This window comes from Stigmatopora nigra, chromosome 12 (assembly GCF_051989575.1).
Source record: "Stigmatopora nigra isolate UIUO_SnigA chromosome 12, RoL_Snig_1.1, whole genome shotgun sequence".
Lineage (NCBI taxonomy): Eukaryota > Metazoa > Chordata > Actinopteri > Syngnathiformes > Syngnathidae > Stigmatopora > Stigmatopora nigra.
This window is the reverse complement of record NC_135519.1, coordinates 7,440,654-7,463,041: the sequence shown is the minus strand read 5'-3', so window position 1 is coordinate 7,463,041 and position 22,388 is coordinate 7,440,654. Positions and strand designations below refer to the sequence as shown.

At 39.5% G+C, this 22,388-nt stretch overlaps 2 protein-coding genes across 3 annotated transcripts; both read left to right on the top strand.

Annotated features, from left to right (window-relative positions):
- The first annotated feature begins 1,507 nt into the window (after positions 1-1,507).
- sertad2b (SERTA domain containing 2b) lies at positions 1,508-13,129 on the top strand. 2 transcript variants are annotated; one of them, XM_077729854.1, is made up of 3 exons: positions 1,508-1,601; positions 1,671-1,794; positions 8,897-13,129. In XM_077729854.1, the coding sequence occupies exon 3, from the start codon at positions 8,901-8,903 to the stop codon at positions 10,077-10,079; it is 1,179 nt and encodes a 392-aa protein (XP_077585980.1). In that variant the 5' UTR covers positions 1,508-1,601; positions 1,671-1,794; positions 8,897-8,900; the 3' UTR covers positions 10,080-13,129. The 2 variants fall into 2 exon arrangements, with proteins under 2 accessions (XP_077585980.1, XP_077585979.1); XM_077729853.1 differs by having other exon boundaries at positions 1,551-1,794.
- A 2,339-nt stretch (positions 13,130-15,468) lies between these two features.
- slc1a4 (solute carrier family 1 member 4) lies at positions 15,469-22,208 on the top strand. Its single transcript, XM_077729393.1, has 8 exons — positions 15,469-16,132; positions 17,906-17,948; positions 18,662-18,727; positions 19,264-19,430; positions 19,543-19,776; positions 20,016-20,210; positions 20,416-20,550; positions 20,973-22,208. The coding sequence occupies exons 1-8, from the start codon at positions 15,630-15,632 to the stop codon at positions 21,211-21,213; spliced, it is 1,584 nt and encodes a 527-aa protein (XP_077585519.1). The 5' UTR covers positions 15,469-15,629; the 3' UTR covers positions 21,214-22,208.
- Positions 22,209-22,388: the final 180 nt, after the last annotated feature.

The following is a 22,388-nucleotide window of genomic DNA, read 5'->3' as shown; positions in this document are numbered from 1 at the left end:
GTTCTTTGGTGCTGCATTAAAATTAAGACCACTGTACAATCCCACTTGCTTAGTTCACGAATGGAAGAAGAAATACAATTTCAAAGGGAAAAAAAATGAATGAACATCTATCCGTTCATTTGGGATTTTTATGACTGTTGAATGTTATAGTCAAAAGATTATTATTTGAATTTACCCGATAAGATGTCAGTAAATAACTTTGCTACATTTTTTTAGATAGTTTTTATTGAACAATCGTGGCTTGTTTGGGTCATAATGCACGTGGAAATGACAAAAGTAATTCTTGTTTTTACATGTCTAACATTTAAAAAACAAAACCAGCTCAGAGTTGTTATGCAACTTTCAAATATTTGTAGCATGCCACTGAATGTCAACTGTAATTTGCAGTATTAACATAATTTGTTAAAGTCATATAGAACAAAGTTAACACAACTAGTTTGCAATTAGTTAATAATAGATCACAGAAGGGATAAAAGTTAATTTCTGCGCTATTAAAGTTAGATTTGTGCTCATCTCAGATTTCAAGGAGTATTGTTTTCAATTCCAATTGAAATTTAGTGAGCATAAATAACTGTATTTCAAAAAAATCCTGCTCAATAAATACTGCTGATCGTTTTGACATCAGTCTCGGTCAAAGTCTGTCCTAAAAGTAGACACCCTGTCTGGACAAATATGGAGATCAGCATTGTTTCTGTGAGAGTAGCAGCACATCTGTGAGTATGCAGTGGGGGGTATTAAGTGCACAAACACTTTGAGTTGACATGTCTAATACCCTACTGCTGTTCTCGTAGCCAATCTGTACATTTTTTGGGCACCTGTCTCCTACTGGTTTAAGATTTGGTTAGGTAGAGGGAACCGTTGGAACTACATCAATAACCTAAAACCTATCATCATATCATAGTAATAGTTGAAAACCTTGTGGGTGGAGGGGTGGAGTAAATGTAGTGGCGTCACATGTCTGGGCAGCTGCTCCTACTCTGCCTTGGCTTTCTCTTGTGTTAGACTAGTTACGGTGTTGACAAATGTACGGTGCAAAGATCTTTATTTATTTATGTTTTAAACAATGTGTTCAAAGAATAAAAGAAAAGTAAATTTGGATAGTAGTAGTGAACTATTTGCCTGAGTTGTAACTTTAATTTTCTCTGAAAATGTTTTTGTTTCCACAGATGGCCACGATGCATGATTAGATTGGAAAAATATACTAAATGCAAAATACGTATGCCATTGACGGCATTAGACGTTCAATGTTTTTGATTTGATTTCATTTGATATCCCTCACAGTAAAATGCATTGGACGTCTAATGTCAGCCAATGTGTTAAACATATTCTCATCAAACTCATCGCATATTTATCATACACAAAAAAATGCAAACAAACCAAAAGATTTGTCTCTTACTCCAGGTCAGTGACCTTTTGCATTGTTGACATAATGGGTGTGGGTGTGCAAAAACCGGTATCCAGTTATTTTTAAAAAATCCACATTTTTTTCAATTGTCCTGCTTTTTTATACTTACTTTTCTACGTTTTTCCTTGCTTTTTCAGCTTTGAATGTGGAATCCGGCATCAAACGTCCCAAATCACACAGCGTCGCCGCTCTTTTGGTTTGTCCGACAGTCCATGAACGCATCAGCGACTCAACTCGCAAGGCATTTTTTTCTTTCTCCTATCAGCGCCATTGTGTGACAGAGTCTCCAGCGGTGAGCTGAGGGCGCCGTGCTTTTTCTCTTGTCGAAGTGGACTGACTGTTTAAATACCCCCATGTTTCTCTTCCAAACTCCGGCGGACCTGAATCTGGTAAGACACACTTATTCTCACTTCAAATCGATATAGATCGCACACGCCATTAAAGACATATTGTACCGCGAACCCCGCCGTGTTACATACAGTACTGTATTTGTACAGAATCATATGCACAAGGGAACGGTTTCTCTTTTTAGATCTCCATCTGATGGGACTCGAGAAGAATCAAAAGTTGTTGTAATTGTCTTCCGACAATACTTTTACCTCATAGCTGCCTTTAGTCCTTCTGTTTCGATTCTGGCGACGTTGCCACTTTCCAGATTATTACAGTCAAGAAAAGTGTTCGAACTTTTACAGTTAACCGTCCTGTTTGTGTTTTGGCTATGGCGACACTTTTAAGATGAAAGATCTTTTAACTTGGGTACCAATAACATGCTCATTGTAGCATTGATGGCGAGTGAAAAGCCGCTGTAGCTTTGAGTGTTTTAATGCGATTCACTCGGACTGTCTCAGTCAATGGAAGGGGTGTGTGTGTGTGTGTGTGTGTGTGTTGTGTGCACTTGGGGGTCCCCATCTAAATACAGAAATATCCCACTGTACATAGGAATGATCTATACTATCTGATTTTTATAATGCTGATGATTTACAATTTTGCTGCCAGTGACAGTCAAATCCAGAAAGCAAATGTGTTACAATGGATGTAACTGGTATTATAATATAGTATGAAATAACATTATTATTTACCTACATATGGACCGATTTGTCAACTAAACACAAACGATTGGTTATCAGTTGACTATTAAAAGCCACTAGACTAGTCTGTGAAGTTCAAAGCTTTACAAAAAGTTTCCGATTTACCAAATGACACAGTGAGACGCTAAAATAATGTGCTCTTTGTCAATTATGTTTTGGGGACGACAGTTTGCATTTCCTCATTTGCTGATGTTGCCCTTCATGGGTGTCAAACACATTTTAGTCACGGAGCACATCAACATATCAGACTGTCGCTTAAAAGCCATGGAAATGTATAATGGAGGGGTTAGTTATTGGAATGCAAAGGGGATGCTTTGACTCATTAAAGCTTGTAACACGGCTTTAGAGTATAGTAATAAAAGTAATAAAGGAAACTTGTAGCTGAACCTCTATAAGTCATTCTAGAGTAATGAGACTCTTTGCAGGAGCATGGCTTATATACTGTCGCATTGATTTGATTATATTCCCATTGCAGTTCATTGAGTGTGTAGTGGCATCTATAGTACTACAGGAATGCTAAGGCAACTACAGTGCACTGCACACAGATATATGCAAGTGACAGTGCATCTACAACATCTACATTTTGCTGCAGTTTTAAGACAGCTGTACTACTGTAATAAGAAAAGATTACTGTAGTAGAAGTCAGTTGTGTTGCATCAATAACGTTACTAATATATGGTGCTAAAATGATGCCATTAATACTAGGGAGTACTAAGAAATAACATGCTGATCTTGTGAAAAATGTACTTTTTGAGAGGTACTCTACAAACTCCTCCTACCAGTCTCCCCACCCAAGATGGCTACCAGGTATGTATGGTACCGTAATTAAAGGAGTGGTTGTTGCCTTTTACGAAATGATCATAGACCTCCAATCATATGGTATCCAACCATCCTTCTGTTAGTTTTGTCATTAAAGATGTCCAATCCATTTGAAGTAGGAGGGTGGTAGCTGCCAACCATTCACTTGAGATGGATTAGATGTCAATTGCAGACAATGAGGTAAGCATTGTCTGAACAATGTCAATCACTATAAATTCAAGGAAGTATTTTTTTTATTAAAATTATATTAGTTGTGTAACAGACATTGCATTAAAATGGTAATATACAGTAATGCTGCAATAAGACAGGTGTACAGCAGGTATAATTTAGCACTGGAAAAAAAGGTATTGTGGAACAGTAAGCCAACCATACCTCAAGGTCATCATAACAATAAATGTGCAGATGTAAAGCAATATATAAGTAGATACAATGCATTGGCAAGGTATGTAATAAAATGTACTAAGAACATTAGGAGACTACATTATTGACACAAGTATACTGTAGTACTGAGGCACTTACATTCTAGTGACAAGATAAACTTTGCTTATGAGACTAGTGTCTATCAAGAATATTTTAGATCTAAGACTGTTATACTGCAGTAATAATTCAGAAGCACTGAGTAACATGACTGCACACTAACAAACGTGTACTGAACTTAGGTTAATGGGGTAGTAAGATAGAAGGCATACCTCCGTAATAAGGGTGTTTTGATGCAGGTTAGAATACAGCATTGATAAAACAGGTACATACTGCAGCAAGGAGGCAGCCACTGTATTGAGCAGACAGATTGAGGCTGTAGATTTCAGTAGTTCCTGGGGCTGTTGCTGGAAGTGTCAAGCTGCGTTTTCTCCCACCAGAGGCTAGCAAGAAAGAGCAGAGTACTCTACAGCATGCAGACACGTCTGCTGACCCAAATCTGCTCCCCTGCTTTCTTCCTGCTTATAATGTGTTTAAGAAAGACATTTTACAATGAATATAAGTGCAGTTATTGTGAAAGAGTTTCATTTTAGGATATGCTTTTCATACTTAACTGTTTCAGCACCATTGGCAATGATAGGCGTCCAATCCTGGGGTGTTCAGACATCCATCTGCTGTGAATGGAAATTAGTTTGTCGCTATTGGATCTCACATTCGTTTGAAGTGGGATGGATGGCAGGGAATGAACGCATGTCGTCAATGACAGCAAAGATTTAATATAGGGTGCTCCATACATTTTTTTCTTTTGCTCTGGAGCACTTTATTAGGCGCATCTGCCGAATTTGTTCGTTTCACATTTACATTCACCCCTCAGGGCAATTTTTAAACTTCAGTGAAAGAAAAGTATCGAGTTGTGTAATTTTTAGTATGAATCAAATCATTAATATTTACACCAGTACGTAGAGAGGCAAATAGAAATTACTATGTTGTATTTTAATTGAATTCTTATATCAACTTCCCCAGAATCTCACTGTGCGCTGTTTTCACGTGAAAGGGATCCCACTGGTTGTCGAGGACAAACTGTAGTACTTTTAACTAAGCCTCTCATTATGCAAGATGCTGCAGTGTTGTGAATTCACTGTTTGATACACAGCTGACTTCTGTCATGTGAATGAGTGAGAAGTAAACACACACAAAAAGAACACAAATATTCTCCAGGTAACGTTTGTTTGGCTTTATTTCCAAGTCTTTCTACTTGTTTTCAGAGGGTTAACTAAATCCAGAAAAAATAAATGCACCACCTTCTTCATCGAAGGGTTTTTTGTTTTTAGGTTTGATGTCCACTTATGATGAATTCATTTAATTTATTCTCCGATCAGTTCAAAATTTACCTTCATGTCAGTGGGGAAAGACGATTTCAGGACACATGTTTTGAGTTACAACGTGGTCACGTGAACAATTCAACTCCTGAATCAAAGCCGCTTTGTGCTGTATTTTTTGTTCAACTATTGGGAGTGGATCCGTTCCCGAGATAACTACAAGTTACTCATCTTTTGGTTTTGTTTGGAATGTGTTTACGAGGACCACATTGTGTGTTCCATTTACACACACACACACACACACACACACACACACACACACACACACACACACACACACACACACACACACACACACACACACACACACACACACACACACACACACACACACACACACACACACACACACACACACACACACACACACACACATACACACACAAACACACATAGTGTCGTCTTCTTGTCTTTAGCTCCATGTCTGAGTGCAAAGCACAGCAGGTGGAGCTAAAGTAAGATGTGACTGAATGTGCCATAGTACACTTTATATTTTGTCTTATATTCAAATACCTGCAGGGGTGATGTGTCTGTTTGTCTGTCTGTCTTTACTTTGTGCATCTCAAGAACCTGAAATAGCCCAATATATGCAAGGGGGAGGGGTGGATGTGTAGCACAGGCATGGAAACCAGGGTATCCGGTTACAGGATCATAATATCACTGCAGAGTCCATCCACTTGCACAGTACTACTGCACAAACACACTCATTCCACCCCAGGTGGACACATTTCAGGATGTATAGAAATGCATAAAATTCACTGTTTATTTACTTTATATTCTGTTTGGATCGATTTTTATTAGTGGAGTTTGTTCGCATCCATTTCTTTCCTGAAACAGTTGTTAAAACTTAAATTGTTTATTGTTTTAATAAAAGTTCCAGGGATAAAAGTTGTTGGGGTGGAACTGTAGTGCAAAACCTTCCATATACATCATTTTTTCCCAAGTTGATTATAAATAAATAAACATCTGTGTTCAAAAATTGTATTTTGTGAGCAGTACTCCACCAAATACATCAAAATGATTTTAAAATATTTATTAGAAGGTAAATCCTATTCACACAGAGATCCCTAACTCTCGGGTATCAGGATGAAGTTTTCTGTACCCATTTTAGAACTGAAAAATGGCCCCAAACTTACTAAAGAAAAAAAAATAACTTGGACAGTATGTAACTTATTTGCATGCAGCATCTGGAGGCAGAAAATAGAATTTTTCTGTTGTTGGCCAGCTCAAATGGATGGAACTTCCACTAAGTTATTTAAATTCAAAAAAGAAGGTTAAAAAGAGCCACTTATACATCTACAGCCGTCAATGGAAGCCGATAAGTAAGACTAGTCTGACCTTAAATTAAGATACACAAAAATCAGTATTGTTTCTCTAGAGTCTTCATAACTTGGATCACAAGTGTAGCTTCTAAATTTGTGAATAGGAAAAGGTGAGTTAATGTGATGACGTGAAGCAATGGAAAGAAAAAGAATAAAAACTATAGAAGATGAGAGGTGGGGCAGACGGAAAAGGAAGAGGAGGACACTGAAGTGGAATGTAAGGGGTGGGGCGCCTCTGGTATGTCAGTCTTGTACACTGTGTGCAAGTGTTTGAGTTAGAGGCAGAGAGGCACACATGCTCAGCTGCTTTGGCTTTCAATCACACACATGCAAACTGCTTTGAAACTGTCACTTGATGGAAGGTCATTTTTAAGATTTATAACATTAGTTTTTTATTTTAAATTCTTGATGAAACATCTTGTATTCATTTTGAATACATCCTTTTAAAGAATTTTGACTCTCAATGACATGGTTGTGCTCCACTGCTCGCAGCTGGGACTCTGCTATGTAATTTAATGACCTTAAAGACTTTCTTCCATAACCCTCTTTGCCAAGCCCATGAGACTGTTCTGGCTTTTTGATATATTTCAAATCACTTCATTAGGACGAGTGCAGTTATGATTGAGGTTAATTGGGGAGATGTCAGTTTTGGAACTTGATTTAATGAATGAAGCTTTGGTTCCAATGAAGCCAGTGTATAGTGTGTTATTGACTGAAACGGGTGGATGATGGAACTTGGAAAAATGATGTGTTGTTCGCTGGACAGCTGCGCAGTGAAATGTTGCTCATTCCTCCCTTACCTTTGACTCCACCTACTCTTCCTCTTCAACCTCCCTCTCTTCCTTCATACCCCTAAGCAACCCCCACCACCATCTCTTTCTTTGTCATCTCTTTGGGTGAATTCCCAGCTGACTCTGTTTGTCATGGCAACCAACCAGTCATGGTGACTGGGCCTGCAGCTCACGCTTCCTGTGTGTGTGTGCGCCCGTGTGTGTGTGTGTATGTATAGCGGCTGGCTCTATGAGCCTGTCAGTCTGGATTACAATCAACCATACTGCAGCGATGCCTGTTTTGGCTACTTTGCTCTTTTCTGTGTCATTTCTTTTCCTCCTCCTGGTCAGCAGTGGCCCAATCGGACACCCTAGGTATCGAAAACTGTTTGAAAATTGTACTTGTGAACATATTTTGGCTCTGTATTGTTGTGTGTCGGTATGTCTTGCTCATTGAGTAGCTCTGTGCCGAGTATGTGGAGCGGGGCGTGGAAGGGGTATGGCTTAAAACGTGCCCTATGAATCTTGTGCTACGGCAGGGAACACTGCTATTACATAACGTTCATGTGTGTATGTGTGCGTGTGTATGTTTGTGTGTGTTTGTATGTGTATGTGTGTGTGTGTATGCGTCCCAGTCTGAAGCAAAGCGGCTCCCATTCCATCTGCTCTTTAGTTTAAATTCATGCTTTATTAAATCTGATTTTGTAATAAATCCGCTATCTAAAATCAGCATTATACAACACTGTTCAATGGCTTCCGTTATTTTTTTTAGTTCATTCCAGATACCAGCATTAGTACTTAACTGTGTTGCATCTGGGAATTTGATAAAAACTTGTTTCATATCAAATTTTATTGAAAAATATGCAGCGCAAATTTTATGCAACCTGGTACAGTATACACTCAAATGTATTACTTTTGAGAGGGGCAGATTTACACTCCTGTATTCTGTGGATCAGAAACATTTGGAAGATATTCCCACTAGTGAGTGCATTTTGCAGTGTGCTTTTTACCAGAAATCATCTAGAAGAGTCACATCTTTATTATAGGATATCACAAACAATTTGTTAAATAAAAGACTGAAACCCAACAATGAAGTTTTTTTTAACTTCTAGGCTGGAAGCTTTCATAGAAGTAAAACTGGTTTAACAGCTATTGTTTCCTACTTTACAATGGGCATTTGAAATCATCATGAGCCCAGGTGACTTCCAACAGTGATATTTTTGACATAAACTCTTTAGTTTACTCCATAAGCTGCACTGAAAATATCAGGGAATTACCCTGTCAGTGATATTTCTAAGTACTCTATGTTTTCTTAAGAATGTTACAAGTACCTCCCTATAAAACTGTTACTCATACAAACAGATGAGAGACCCAACCAAGTATATAAAATAACAGAATAAATCAACAAAAAAATCTTTTTCCTGGCATCATGTAATTCAAAACTTAAAAATGACCTTATTACAACACAATGACCAACAGATGCCAGCTACTAACTATTTTAAATGAGTTTATCCCAGTTTATTAAGGATTTTTAGCCATCCAAACTGGGCTCTACAGCTGATTAATTAGGAAATATGGTGATAAAATGATGAAATTAATGCACTTTTAAAGAGCATGCACTACATTTAGTGACGCTAGGTATCTGAGTCATGAACTTTGGATTTTTCATAACATGTCCCTCCTCTTTGCTTTCCAGATTTATGTTCAGTAAAGGTGCCAAGCGAAAAGTGGACGAGTATGAAGAGGTGTTGGAAGGCAAAACGCTGGAGGCGGGAGGTGGGCTAGGCCTGTGTCCCGAAGGCCTGTCCAAGGTGTCGTACACCCTTCAGAGGCAGACCATCTTCAACATCTCCCTAATGAAGCTGTACAGCCAGCGTCCGCTCAGCGAGCCCAGTCTGGAGCGCCGCGTGCTCATCAACAACATGCTGCGGCGTATCCAGGACGAGCTAAAGCAAGAAGGCTCATTGCGGCCGCTGCTCCTGCCGCCCTCGCCTCCCCCCGACGATCCCATGGATGAGGGCTTCCGTGAAGCCCCGCCTTCCTTCGGGGTCCTCTCCGCTACCGTCACAGCTCCGGCGGCTCCTCCTTCCGCTCTGCTGATGCCGGCGATCATTCCTCCGCCTTCGCCGCACCCCTCGGCGCATCCCAACTGCCTGCCCCCGCCGGACGCCTGCCTCACTCCGGCTTCGCTGTTGGAGGAGGATGGTTCGGATTCCTCATTTAGCGCGTCATCTCCGCCCACTCCCCCTCTGTCGCCTCCCTCGTTACACAGTCAGATGTCCGCCAACATCTCTTCGTCCAATAGCCTGAGCGGCCTGGATTTGCGTCCCGTGACAGCCAGAAGCAGGACGCCGGCAGCCATTTCTATGACGGTAACTACCTCCCTGGCTCCCACCACGTTCAGCCAACCCCCCCACTTAGCGGCCTTGTCCCCCGCACTTCCGGGCCTGGTGAAAGACTGCAGAAGTTCCGGCCCTAAAAGTGAAGCAGTCTCCCTTGTGGAAAGCTGCCCCACGGAGCATCGACCTATGGACACCCCCACCGGGGCGCCACTAGCCGCCCCGGTGGAAATGTACCCCACTCATTCCCCAGTTTCCACGCCCTCCGGCTTTCTCACCGACCTGGCACTGGACGACGTCCTTTTTGCCGACATAGACACGTCCATGTACGATTTCGATCCCTGCGTGACGGCGGGGGCCGTTGGCGTGACGGCCGGCACCAGCCTGGCAAAGATATCGCCGATCGTGACGGCAGACGATGTGCTCAAATCACTGGCCTCTCCGTATAACGGCCCTGCCACTCAAGTTTCAGCAAATCAGCCTTTTAAAATTGATCTGACAGAACTGGATCATATCATGGAAGTACTGGTTGGTTCATGACCAGCGAGTGCCACCACATTTTCTAGACAGACCCTTTCAATCCAGACAAGAGACTGAAATGAACATTTTAGATGGATCTGGGATTTTTTTTCTGCTTGCTAGCTTTATTTTTGTGCTTTTGACGTTTGCAATTGTAATTGACAGTTGTCATATTTATCATGACATCTGTTACTACTACTACTACTACTACTATGATTACTACTACGACTACTTCAACACTGTGCATGGACTGTCCCCCCCTTTTTCCAAACACAGTAATGAAATTCTTGGGAAGCAAAAATTACAAATTAGTTTACATTTCTACTCTGGTGGCAACCTCCAAGAAATGAATTGCATCTGAACCTAATCCCACTTCTGATCTGTAACACTGTCCTAAAACATAGCCTTTAACATATCACAGTAACTTATTTCTTTTCATTGTTTTCTATCAATCCCAAGAGGATCCTTACTGGTACCAAAATTAGAATTACAAACACACACATATTCAGTCAAATAGACTGAAAGGAGCCATTTTGCAAGTGTGGGTCAAGGGTTACAAACACACAGACACACTGGCACATTAAAAGTGTGTCTTTTAGCTGATGAGTGCCTTCCCCCCAAAAATGACCACTTACTCAATTCGTGTTTCTAAATTTCCTTTCAGTTCTTCCTTCACTATATATTTGTTATCTAATTTATTATTTTTTCTGTTGTGTTAGTGAGAGGTTTCCTCATGATCAAATAATCATTTTAATTGTCTTTTCTTACAGAGTCAATGATGTTTAACTCATTGGCTTCCATTGACGGCGATAGACGTCCAATCTATTGGAATTAAAGGGCCGGTCTGCCAACCATTGCAGTCCGAGTGAAAAACAATTGTAAATTCAATTCAGGATGATGCAAAAAGTCACACAAATTGGCGTCTATCACCGTCAATGGCGTTGAAAGAGTTCAAATTCATCTTTTCTTCTCTATTTATTAGCGCTCGATGACCTAGTCATTCTTTGGGTATTACTTTTTTTTTTTTTTACATGCCGGGATTTGCAGCAGGATTCTCAACAACGAGAGAGTCGAGTTCGTTGTGTTTACATTGGAGTCAGGTGGAGAACGCTCTAAAGTCCAACCAAAACAGAGACATGCACAAAAACTGTAACCATTTTTGCTAGCAAAGCCATCGTGTCACTTTTTGTGTCGCAATGAATTTCCTTCAAATTGTATGAAGACAAACACACGAGTGTATTTCCAGTGCTGCCTTTTCTTTGTTTGTTTTTCGCACCCAATTTAGTTGCCTGAGTGAAAGACAAATTACAGCACAGCGTACAGTATTACAAAAAATCTATTTGCACAAACCTTGTGTTTAGATTAGAACCCCGTTTTTCCGTAATCTCAGGGTCTTGCTCACTGCTTGCTGTAATACACCCGACCGTTTTGAGGTTGAGGCAAAAACACCATAAATAGTTCAAATCATACACCTAATTCCTATGAGCTAATTCTGTCCAATAATCATTTTTGAAAAGCAGTTTGAAGTGATGCGCAATCTTGGCCGTATAGGATGAGAACATGTATTAATTACAATTTTGCCAATGTCAGTGTGTTACATTTTGATGTATCGTTCACTTTTGGAAATGGGCAGCTACCAGATTAACTTTAAAGGCACACCTGAGACTCCACTATTTGTGGAAGGAATTCATTATCAAATATCCACTTTAAGATCATAATTAATATCCATGTGGTATTCATTAGTTGTCTTGTTCTGGTCAATTTCCCTTGTTCAAAATGCGCGTTATTGTAATTATTTACTGGAGCATTGCTTTCAAAACACATTGATAAGTGCCGCTTGCGTCTTTTTAATGTTGCAATTGATTTTTAACCCCCATGTACAGTATAAAAAGAAAACCCCTATTGTGTTTGTCTTCAAGGCTGTTGGGACATGGTCTGCTCTTTGTAAGCTTTTATTTGGCCTGTGACTATTAGGAGTCATTAAAAAAAAAGGAATTAACCCTATAAATATGTGGCGTCCACATATGCTGATATTACATTTTGGCCCATTTAGACCACAATATTTACATTTGCTATATAAAATGTGATGTTCGCATACTGTTGGAGTGGATGCCATGTCTCAATAATAATTATTTAATTTAATTTCAGCTAAAAGTTCTATTTGCTCCTATAAAGGGCTCGTTCGCGTCAGCTAAAAACAAAAGGTATTTAAATCACGCTTTGTCTTTGACTTTCCGCAGTATTTTAACCATCAGCATCACTTGCGTATCAGGTTTTGTCCCTAATTTTGTGGGTGGTCTTTTTTTTTCTTTTCCCTCTAGCAATGAAGTTATTTATTTTTGTTTTGTTCTCCATGTAAATATATTTATTTTAATTTGAAGTGAACCTTTGGATTGTAAATAATGTGTACAGATTATGTATGTTGTCGGAATGTACTACTCCGCTCCAAATGGGAATGTATCTTGAGTATGGAATTAGCGTGGAATTTTATTTTTTTTGTATATTTGGGTCTGTTTTGTTCTTTTTTGAAATGTCTTTTATACTCTTCTGTTCACAATTTTTACAGTTAGTGTTTATGCAGACTTTGGCAAAAAACAACAACAACAACAACTACTAACAAACAAACAATCAATTTGCAAACTTCAGATATCGAGATTCCAAAGCTTTTCATAGACGCCTCAATGCCAAAAGTTATGCGCGTGGTATGATGGACAAAGGCGCTCCTGGGACTTAATTGATACATTTTTCTCACAGTTTGTTCAACGCTGTCCAAGCATGTGACACACAGCACTACTTCCTGGGATAGACTGACTGCAGTCAAGACTGCGTTCCTCCAAAGTCTTTTTCACATACCTTCGAGTTGTGCCTTGTTCTACTCAATAGAACACAAAACACTCTTTCTCTCTCTCTCTCTTTCTCTCTCTATCTCTCTCACCCTCTCTCTCTCTGAAAAGAGCAAAATTATATGAGATAAAGTGACTGCTGACTATGAATTTAAAAGTCTTACTTTTGTAGTTTTATATATATGAATATATATAAATATATATATATACACACAAAATAAACAGTAAAATAAAGAACATGACTCATGGTTGCTTTTTAGCTCTGAGAGCTGTCCAATAATGTGGCTTTGTACATCACTGCAATTTTTTTTCATCAATTTAAATGATTTTACTATCATTAGTAGATGACTCGTTTGAACTAGGAGTGTTGGCAGCCCTCAGTAAGTCAACCTTACTGAGTACTTTAACCAGGTAACTGGACATTCTTCGTTATTTGTTGTTATTTGTTGGGGCCAACCACTCTCAGGTATTTGTAGCTCTTCACTAGCTCAATATCTATACTTTTAATGCAAGTCGGTATGTGAGAAAGTCTTCCTAAAATGATTAACATGTCCTTTCTTTTCGACACAATCAGCTGAAAGAAGAATTCACCACACCAAGATAGAAAGGCAACCACAACAGGCCCAAAAAGATGCTCATCCACCCTAGACTAAGAACGACAGTCTTCAGCAAATTAAGTAATGAAATACGGATTGGACGTCTGGTGCCGTCAAGCATATGCACACCTGTCACCACGGATTTACACTGTGGACTGATGAACGTGCAATCTACAGAAGCAAATAACCTTTCAAACCACTCTCATTAATCCTCCCACCAGAACCTCATTCAGTAAATGTACTACACTATTCCAGATCAGAACAACGGCTGCGGGTTGACACATTTTTTTTTTGAAAAGCTGTGTTCATTTTCCCTGACCACGCCCACGGTTGATTACCTCTAGGGCTGTTTGTCCTCACACTGATTCTTAACATTTTCTGGACAGTGCAATAACGGCGTCTATGGAACAAAACTCAAACTTTGTATGCCTTCTAGTGTGTTTGCTTTATTTTCTGGTTGATGTTGGCACAATACCAACATTTGCTACTGTTCCATAGTCATGACTTGGGATTCATAGGCCTGCTGGTTATTTCCAGCATTTAGGCCACACAGCTGTGAGGGGAAGGGGGCCAGTCTGTCTCTATTGGCGGAGGGAGGGAGACTTTAGCTCAACTTAGCAACAGCCTTGCTAAGGTCAATGAGGACAACACAGACGGTAGTCAAAAAGCCGGACGAGGACACCAAGATGTGTTAAAGACAGAGACCAAACTCCATTCAGGAGTACTCAAATAATTAATCTCCACTGTAATGATCGGCCACGTGTGAATATTTTTCATTCCCATGACAAACACACCTATGTTTTGAAAAACAATTGAAGAGACCAATCATATGATGCTTTTAACCCATTATAAGGCACTGATTGAAAACATATCCTGCCATGGACAGCACTAGACGTCCAATCCATTTGACCTGGAAGGAGTTATTTTCCTAAGAGTTTATTTTTTCCCATTACAAAAATAATGTAACATGCTCTATAAATGGCAAAACTATAACTAGACACATTTTTTTAAACTGCTACAACGATGACTAATACCTGTACCCTAAAAGAGATATGTATGAATGCACGAGTGCACCCTGCACATTAAAAAACAGGTGTAACACAAAGCCATGCCTTTTAGGAATAGATAAGGTGACCGTAGTTCATGTAACCGATTTCAATGTGGAGGCATACGATTATTCACTTATGCACAAACAGCTAAAAATGCAGCGTTATTTTAGCTCTATCTAGTGGCAGGATTGGAGTTACATCAGGGACAAATGTACCACATGAAAATGAATTAGTATTTAGAGCACGTTAATATTACCAAGCACTATAATAGTCTATCTGATTAAAAAAATAAAATGAAATAATTAATACTAACGATATTTAGTAGTAATGTAATTGTTTCCTCCACATGTATTGAAAACTGCTATAGTGCCCCTCACGGCAGTGAGCGCTGGCCATGGTGCTGAGACCATGCGCGTATTAATGCGTATGAATGATCTATTTGTCGCTATTGACGGTTATTGTTAAAAGTAGGAGAACTTGAGCAATTCCTGCTCAGTCTTGCATTATGTGTCATACATAGAATGAAATATGAGGCTTTAGGAATTCCAATTTAAAAATGCAACCCACATTTGACCTCTTTATGGCAAATGTTTGACTTTTTTGCCCACTATTGGCGACACTAGACGTCCAAATCCACAGTCTAACATTTTTATGAATGTATTCATTAAAAATAAATGATCCAAATAGGCAATTACAATATAGCATACTATATTTGAAAATACCAATGTTATTACTCTTGTTTTTTTTAATAGCCCAAAATATTCACATGGCCTATAAAGGCTTAATGCTTGCTAAACTCGTACGGATTTGCATTCATATTCCATTTTTGCATGTGATCTCACTTGCAGAATCTCGAGTTGTAATCCTTCCCCACTCTTGCATCATGTTTCGTTTATAAATTGCAGGCTTTTTGTCAGTGCGCATGTACCCAGCAAGACGATTGGCTGTCGTCCCCCTGACTTCATCCCCCCCAAGCCGGCTCCAGCCCTCGCCTGAGCCCACGTCCAAACCACGCTGCCGTAGAGTACCCACGCGGAGGTAAAGCAACCCACGCTGTCGTGCTCCTGAGAAGAAAAAGCAAATATGGAGAAAAAGAACGAAATCAACGGCCACGCCATGCCCGAGCAGCCCCGAGAAAAGAAAGGAGCCTCCCGAAACATGCAGCAGAAACTAGTGGAGTTTCTCACCCGCAACCTGTTAGTGATCATGACAGTCTCCGGGGTGCTCGTGGGTGTCGGGCTGGGAATGGGGGTTCGCAACATGAACCTTACCAAGGCACAGATGACCTATTTCGCCTTCCCCGGTGAGATGCTCCTTCGGATGCTGAAGATGATCATCCTGCCTCTGGTCGTGTGCAGCCTTGTCTCCGGCGCGGCCAGTCTAGACACTCGCTCCCTGGGCAAGTTGGGGGGCATCGCCGTCGCTTATTTCCTAGTGACTACGCTCATCGCCTCCGGGATCGGCGTCACGCTGGCGTTTATCGTCAAACCTGGCGTGGGTGCGGGATCCCTCAACAGCAACAGTTTGGGATTGGAAAGCGTGAGCAGCAATAAGGAGACCACCGACTCATTTCTTGACTTAGCCAGGTAACCTCGTATATAGTCTTAGTATGACTCTTAAAACACTTTTAGTAGTTGTACTTGTAAGCATCAAACGTTTGACAAGTATTTGGATAGTGTTTTGGTAAGAATGGCAAAGAAATTCTAAATATTATTATGACTATAAATTCTAAATATAATAATATACTGAAAAAAAGGAGCAAAGGATAATTTTGGTCACCCTTTTATTTCCCATTCTTGCTTTGACACAATTTTTCACTATCAAACGATGTTCTTAAAGGTTTCATCTACTCTGTTCAATATGTTGTGCAAAATGCTAAACTGTGTAATGACAAAAAAACAGACAAAAATTGTGGATTTTATCTCATTTTCACTAAAAAGTTTTTAATACCAGAATATGTGCTTTTCAGCTTTTAAAGTAAAAAGTCCTAAAAGCAAACCAAAACAAGATAAAGTACTTGTGTCAAGTACAGATACCACACTCAGCTGATTATTTGAACTGTCAGTAGGGTTTAGGTGCACAGTGACTAAAGTGAAGAGCAGGTCAGAGCAGTCTGTTTAGATTTGACAATTTCTGATGAAACTAAGCAGAACAGTCAAGTTGTTTTGTTTTCGCATCTTTACGATTTTAGCCATGTGTTTTGGGAAATCATCTAGTTGGAAGTCTACAACCGGAACCTGACGTTAAGATTTTTGATACTACATTTTTCCTTAGAATACATCTTGGGATTTCATCGTAAAATGACGTTAGAAATCCAGGAGCGGATGGATATACATGGCCGAAAAGCTGCCTGGTGACAAATTCCCACCATACTAGATTGAGGTGACAGCTGCTGTCGAAGAAAAATGTGTTTTGAGAAGAAAACTTTATATGTGGAGTCACTGTTTGGGTCCAACGAGCCATCCACTTGTTGAGTCAGCATTTCTCACAAAAGCATGTTGACTATTTGCTGATATGCAGTCTGGGCTACAAAAGGGCTAGAAAACACAAATATTTTATTGGTTAGCGAATGAATGATATGTTGTTTTTATTTTGTGTCGGTTCTATGAAATTTTGGTTGAGCAACTGCTGTTGTAAAAGGACTGTATAAATTAAGCAGTGGTGAATTCATGGTCCAATTCCGTACTAATGTCCTTCACATGTGTTGCAATTTTTGTGCAATGTTTAAAGGTCAAGGAGTGGCATCAAGGATTCATTAAGAAATCCAGTTCATCAGTTTTACAGTAAAGGTGTCGTGAAAAAGCAGGGGGGTTGTCAAGGGTTTTTCAGTTTAACTTCTCTGACATGCTCAAACTGTGGGAAAAGTGGTGATTCTTTGTATCATATAGTGTGACCTCCACGGATAAAGTTACCCTAAACACACGAATTCGAGGAAAGGGCCCTCCCGCAGCTTTTAATTCTTCTGTGTATTTCAGATAGCAAGGACGTGGAGGTATCTGGGAAGGTCTTCTTTATGTTTGCCTTTCACCTGTCTGTGTCTCCGCTGTTTTCGTTTTCAAGATCTAGCAGTTAAATATGCTGGGAAAATGGCTTTGTCAAGGAATATAAGGAACAGTGGACCTGATGAACCACGCTTAGAACAGAGACAACATCTATAATGATAAACTTTGTGTATAGTACTGTTTTACCAAAACACATTACACTTTGTAATTTATTTTAGTCAGTTGTGCAATCAACTACTTCCTTGCCACTGACTACAGTCGACATCCAATCAATTTGTAGTAGTGATGGCAGCAAATGAACAAATGTAGAGTGGACATCTGTCCTTGTTTTAAGTCCATTTTTTTCATCTTTTGCAGGAACTTATTCCCATCGAATTTAGTAGCTGCTGCTTTCCGCTCTGTGAGTGCCTTACTTTGCCCATGGTCCATTTTACACACACACACACACACACACCTACACACACACACACACCCGCACTCATGCTGACACGTCCAAACTATAGTATATTAAGCAAAATTTATTTCTCCGACACAAGCCGTGCCACTTCATTTTCACTTACAGCCAGTGTAAATCCTTACTGGTGTGCTCTGTCTCATAATGCCCCTTAATGAGGACTATTTTGGCTTGTCCCCACCAGCCGTTTCCATGGCGAAATCATTCCATTCCAACCAGCTTAGCAACCCACCTCGCCTCGGTGCTTTTGAACACGGCCTGCTTCCTAGAATATTTTATGCTTGCTCTAGTAGACGATAAAATCACAATCAACTATTATGTAACCATTAGCTAAAAGGATGCGTGGTGGATTTATTCACCCACTAAACGGCAGCTATTATGCATATCAATCCCTGTGAAATTTGGGAAAGTAGATCATAAACGTGACTCTGTGTGGAGAAAAGAATGAGTTTCAAAGTGCGGCCAGGTCATCGAGTGCAATGCCTTATACATCATCCACAATTCCAAACACTTCCAACAATCCACAAAAAAAGTTTGTTTCCTCAGTAAATCAGTTTCACAAGAAAAATGCATCTGTTTTCCTCTTTGCATGTGCAAATAGTTTTCCTGACTAGAAAACAATGCATTTGTAACAGCATTTCTTCCTCTTTGTGACACAGTATGCCACTGACTACAAGATGGTTCCTTCGGGCAATGACACAAATGGGACTACACTCTATCAAAAGGTAACAAAAGCCTTAACATTCATACTGTTGATAACCGTGTCTCCCCTAATGTTTCAATAAATAAAAAGAGTATACAGTGTGTTTGTCTATAACTGTCTATCTATAGATAAACAGACATAGTGTAGGGATTTATTGTTTTTCGTGGTGTTCATCCAAATGGCCAGACACTAAAAATGTACTCTAACATTCACAAGCTGACATACATGTCTAATGTTGCAGACCAATTTAAGCATTAGTTTTTGGCATTGACCCATGGAATTTGTCTGTGAACTCATGGGTCATGTTGAAATGATGCCAATGGGAATTCTCAGGACATTGTTTGTTTACTCAACCCAGTCTTTGTTCATGTCTCTTTATGTTAACCATTATCCAGATCCCTAAAATCTCAGTCTTGGCTACTCATCCACACACCAAATTGGAATGTGGCCACAAAATGAAATTTATTGATAAAATCCAACAGTAGCTATGGATTGAAAATTGTTTTTTTTCCTGCCTTTCAGCTTCACTCTCTATTTGTGTCCTAATTTTATTTATAGGTGCCATTTGGTAAAGAAAATGATGGCATGAACATCTTGGGTTTGGTGTTATTTGCAATGGTGTTCGGTGTAGCACTGAGAAAGCTCGGAGAAGAAGGTGAAGAGCTAATCCGATTCTTCAATGCTTTCAATGAGGCAACCATGGTGCTGGTATCCTGGATCATGTGGTGAGTTCTTACACAAAAAGCGCTTAAAGTATGCATGTGTTGATATATTTTGGTTTAGCATTTAAAGTCAAAGATATTTTCAGAGCTGTTTTGTTTTCTTCCCAATTTTCAGGTATATCCCTTTTGGCATTGTATTCCTAGTGGGCAGTAAGATCGTGGAGATGGAGGATGTGGTTCTATTAGTCACAAGCTTGGGAAAATACATATTTGCATCTATCCTGGGGCACATTATCCACGGTGGAATCGTCTTGCCCCTCATCTACTTTGGATTCACGCGTAAAAATCCTTTCAGTTTCCTGTCAGGCCTCATTACCCCCTTCACGACTGCCTTTGCCACCTGCTCCAGGTAGAACTTTACCTTCCTAGAGTACTATAATCCTCAATGGAATGTAAATCCAGAATCTAAGTGCCTAAACAATTGTATTGAAAGTATAATTTTATGTGTGGCTAATCTTTTAGTATACTCATGTGTCCCATGAATTCTAAATGTTCAAAACAGCCCACAAATCGTGAAAATGTTATCAATGATTAAAAAAAAAGTCTAATTGAAATGGTTTGAATCATTGATGAAAAATTCTCTCACAGCTCTGCGACCCTTCCCTCCATGATTAAGTGTGTGGAAGAGAACAATGGCGTAGACAAGCGTATCAGCCGCTTCATTCTCCCTATTGGAGCCACAGTCAACATGGATGGAGCGGCCATATTCCAGTGCATAGCTGCTGTCTTCATCGCTCAGCTCAATAACACCGAGTTAAATGCTGGACAGATCTTCACTATCCTGTAAGTGCATCGTAAGAAGGTTAAAATTATGTGACCGAATGGAATTAATAAGATATACCAATTCAGCTTCAAAATATATCTCATTCAACTTAGCGAATTTAAGGGACATATTCAGGGAGGGTCAAAGTCCAATTCATTCTGACTAGGATGCACCAACTGCCTCCAATGGTGGATTTTGTGATACATGGGAAATTGTTCTTTCTAGAGTGACGGCCACTGCCTCCAGTGTTGGTGCTGCAGGAATTCCAGCTGGTGGTATCATCACTATTGCCATCATTCTGGAGGCCATCGGGTTGCCAACCAATGATCTGTCCCTCATGCTGGCTGTTGACTGGATTGTGTGAGTACAGTTATTAAATTTGCGACCAATTTAGATTAGATTAGATTAACCTTTATTCATCCCGTATTTGGGAAATTCAGTTTGTAGCAGTAGCAAGCACAGACACTTTGATGTTGAATTTGTCGTCGGAATCTACAGTTAAGCAAGTCGGTTCTATATACTGAAAAGACAAATCTTATTAATTCTGTTAACCGACTGTGAGGTATCAGCATATGTATTTAGTCAGAATGTACACAAAATATATATTTTTTTACTTTTAATACTAGATAACTGCATACTTGTGAAAAAAGTGAGACCTAAACTCTGAAGTTTAGGAAAAGGTTAAAATTCAACTCTGTGAAATGGATACTTGCTGGGAAATGGGTTTGAAAAATAGTCTTGTTCTGGCAAGATTGGAGGTTTATTTTGTGTCATCTCTGCAGGGATCGCACGACCACCGTGGTCAATGTGGAAGGTGATGCTTTGGGTGCTGGAATCCTGCATCACATCAACCAGCAGGAGATTGCAAAGCAGCAGAAAGAGATGGAGGAAGGAAGGGAGCTTTCCGAGGTGCGGGTGGAAATGGTGGCCAATGTCCAAGCCCAGGAGGAGACCTCACCTCTTGTCATGCACAAAACCAAATCTTCAGAAGCGGTACCAGAAGACGCTGAGTCGGTCTTGTGAAATCATGCACATTTTTTGATTTTGTATTCATTGTCCAACCTGTTGACCTTTGTACACTATTCATGTTGCTCCTGTTGAAACACTCATCCGAGTCACTGAAAATCAGGCCTTGGGTGGTCACTTGCATAAGGGATAAAAAAAAGTGCCATTAGTCAGTGTTGACTCTGTGACTACACATGAAGCAGCAACTTTTCAACTAAGTTTGGAAAAGTTTAGTTTTCACTGTTATAACTCATTTCCACCTGTGACCCTAACCAGGATAAGCTGTGTTGAAAATGAATGAATGAACTTGTGTCCATGGTATAGTATTGGCAAAAGTGTGCCAATATGCAAAAGCTATTCTTTTAACGTTCCCATTGATGTGAAATTTATGTTTCTCTTTTGTGATGTACATTGCTTTGTTTTCATTACTACAAACGTGGCATACAGACCTCAAACATATGAAATGCCAGATACCACAACCATATTGTTAAAAACATCAGGGTGTACGCTTAAAGGTGGTACTAGTTTGGTATTAAAAGGTCCCCAAACACAACATTGAACATCCTCATAAACACTGAGTTAGGGGGTTTTGTCATTAGACATTTTCACAGTTGTTGAAATTTGTTTGCTAACCCACATGTCAAACATTAACCCTGGAGATGAGAGATTCTGCTCTATTTTTCCACCCTGTCTACTCAGCTATGCTGTGTAAAGGAAACTGAATATTGAGGAAAAAACAAACAATCAAACAAAAGATTCAACATGTGACATGAATTCTTACTGTTATTGTACTCTAATCAACAGTACTTCCTATCCAAAAAACTTCTGAAAGATTAATCATGTGCTAGTGTAATGCTGCTGTTAGAACTTTTATGTTGAATTTTTGTTTTAACTTATTAGTTATAGTATTTCCTTGTTGGCACTACAATATGTATTATAGCTTTGTTTTTGCATTTGACTCAGCTATTTGTCACAATTAAAAAAAAGTAAAATTGCACATTTTACTAAACTAACTACCTTTTTTAAATGCTGTTTCTTATTATTTGTCAACGTTCACTTTCGGTTCTTGTTACTGGTTTGGACAGAGAGATGAGTATATAAACTGGGCTGGAGTGCAATATAAAGAGCAGTCTCATAGTCTTTAGACAAACTTAAGTACTTATTAGAAAGAAATTCACAATTTACAGCCATTT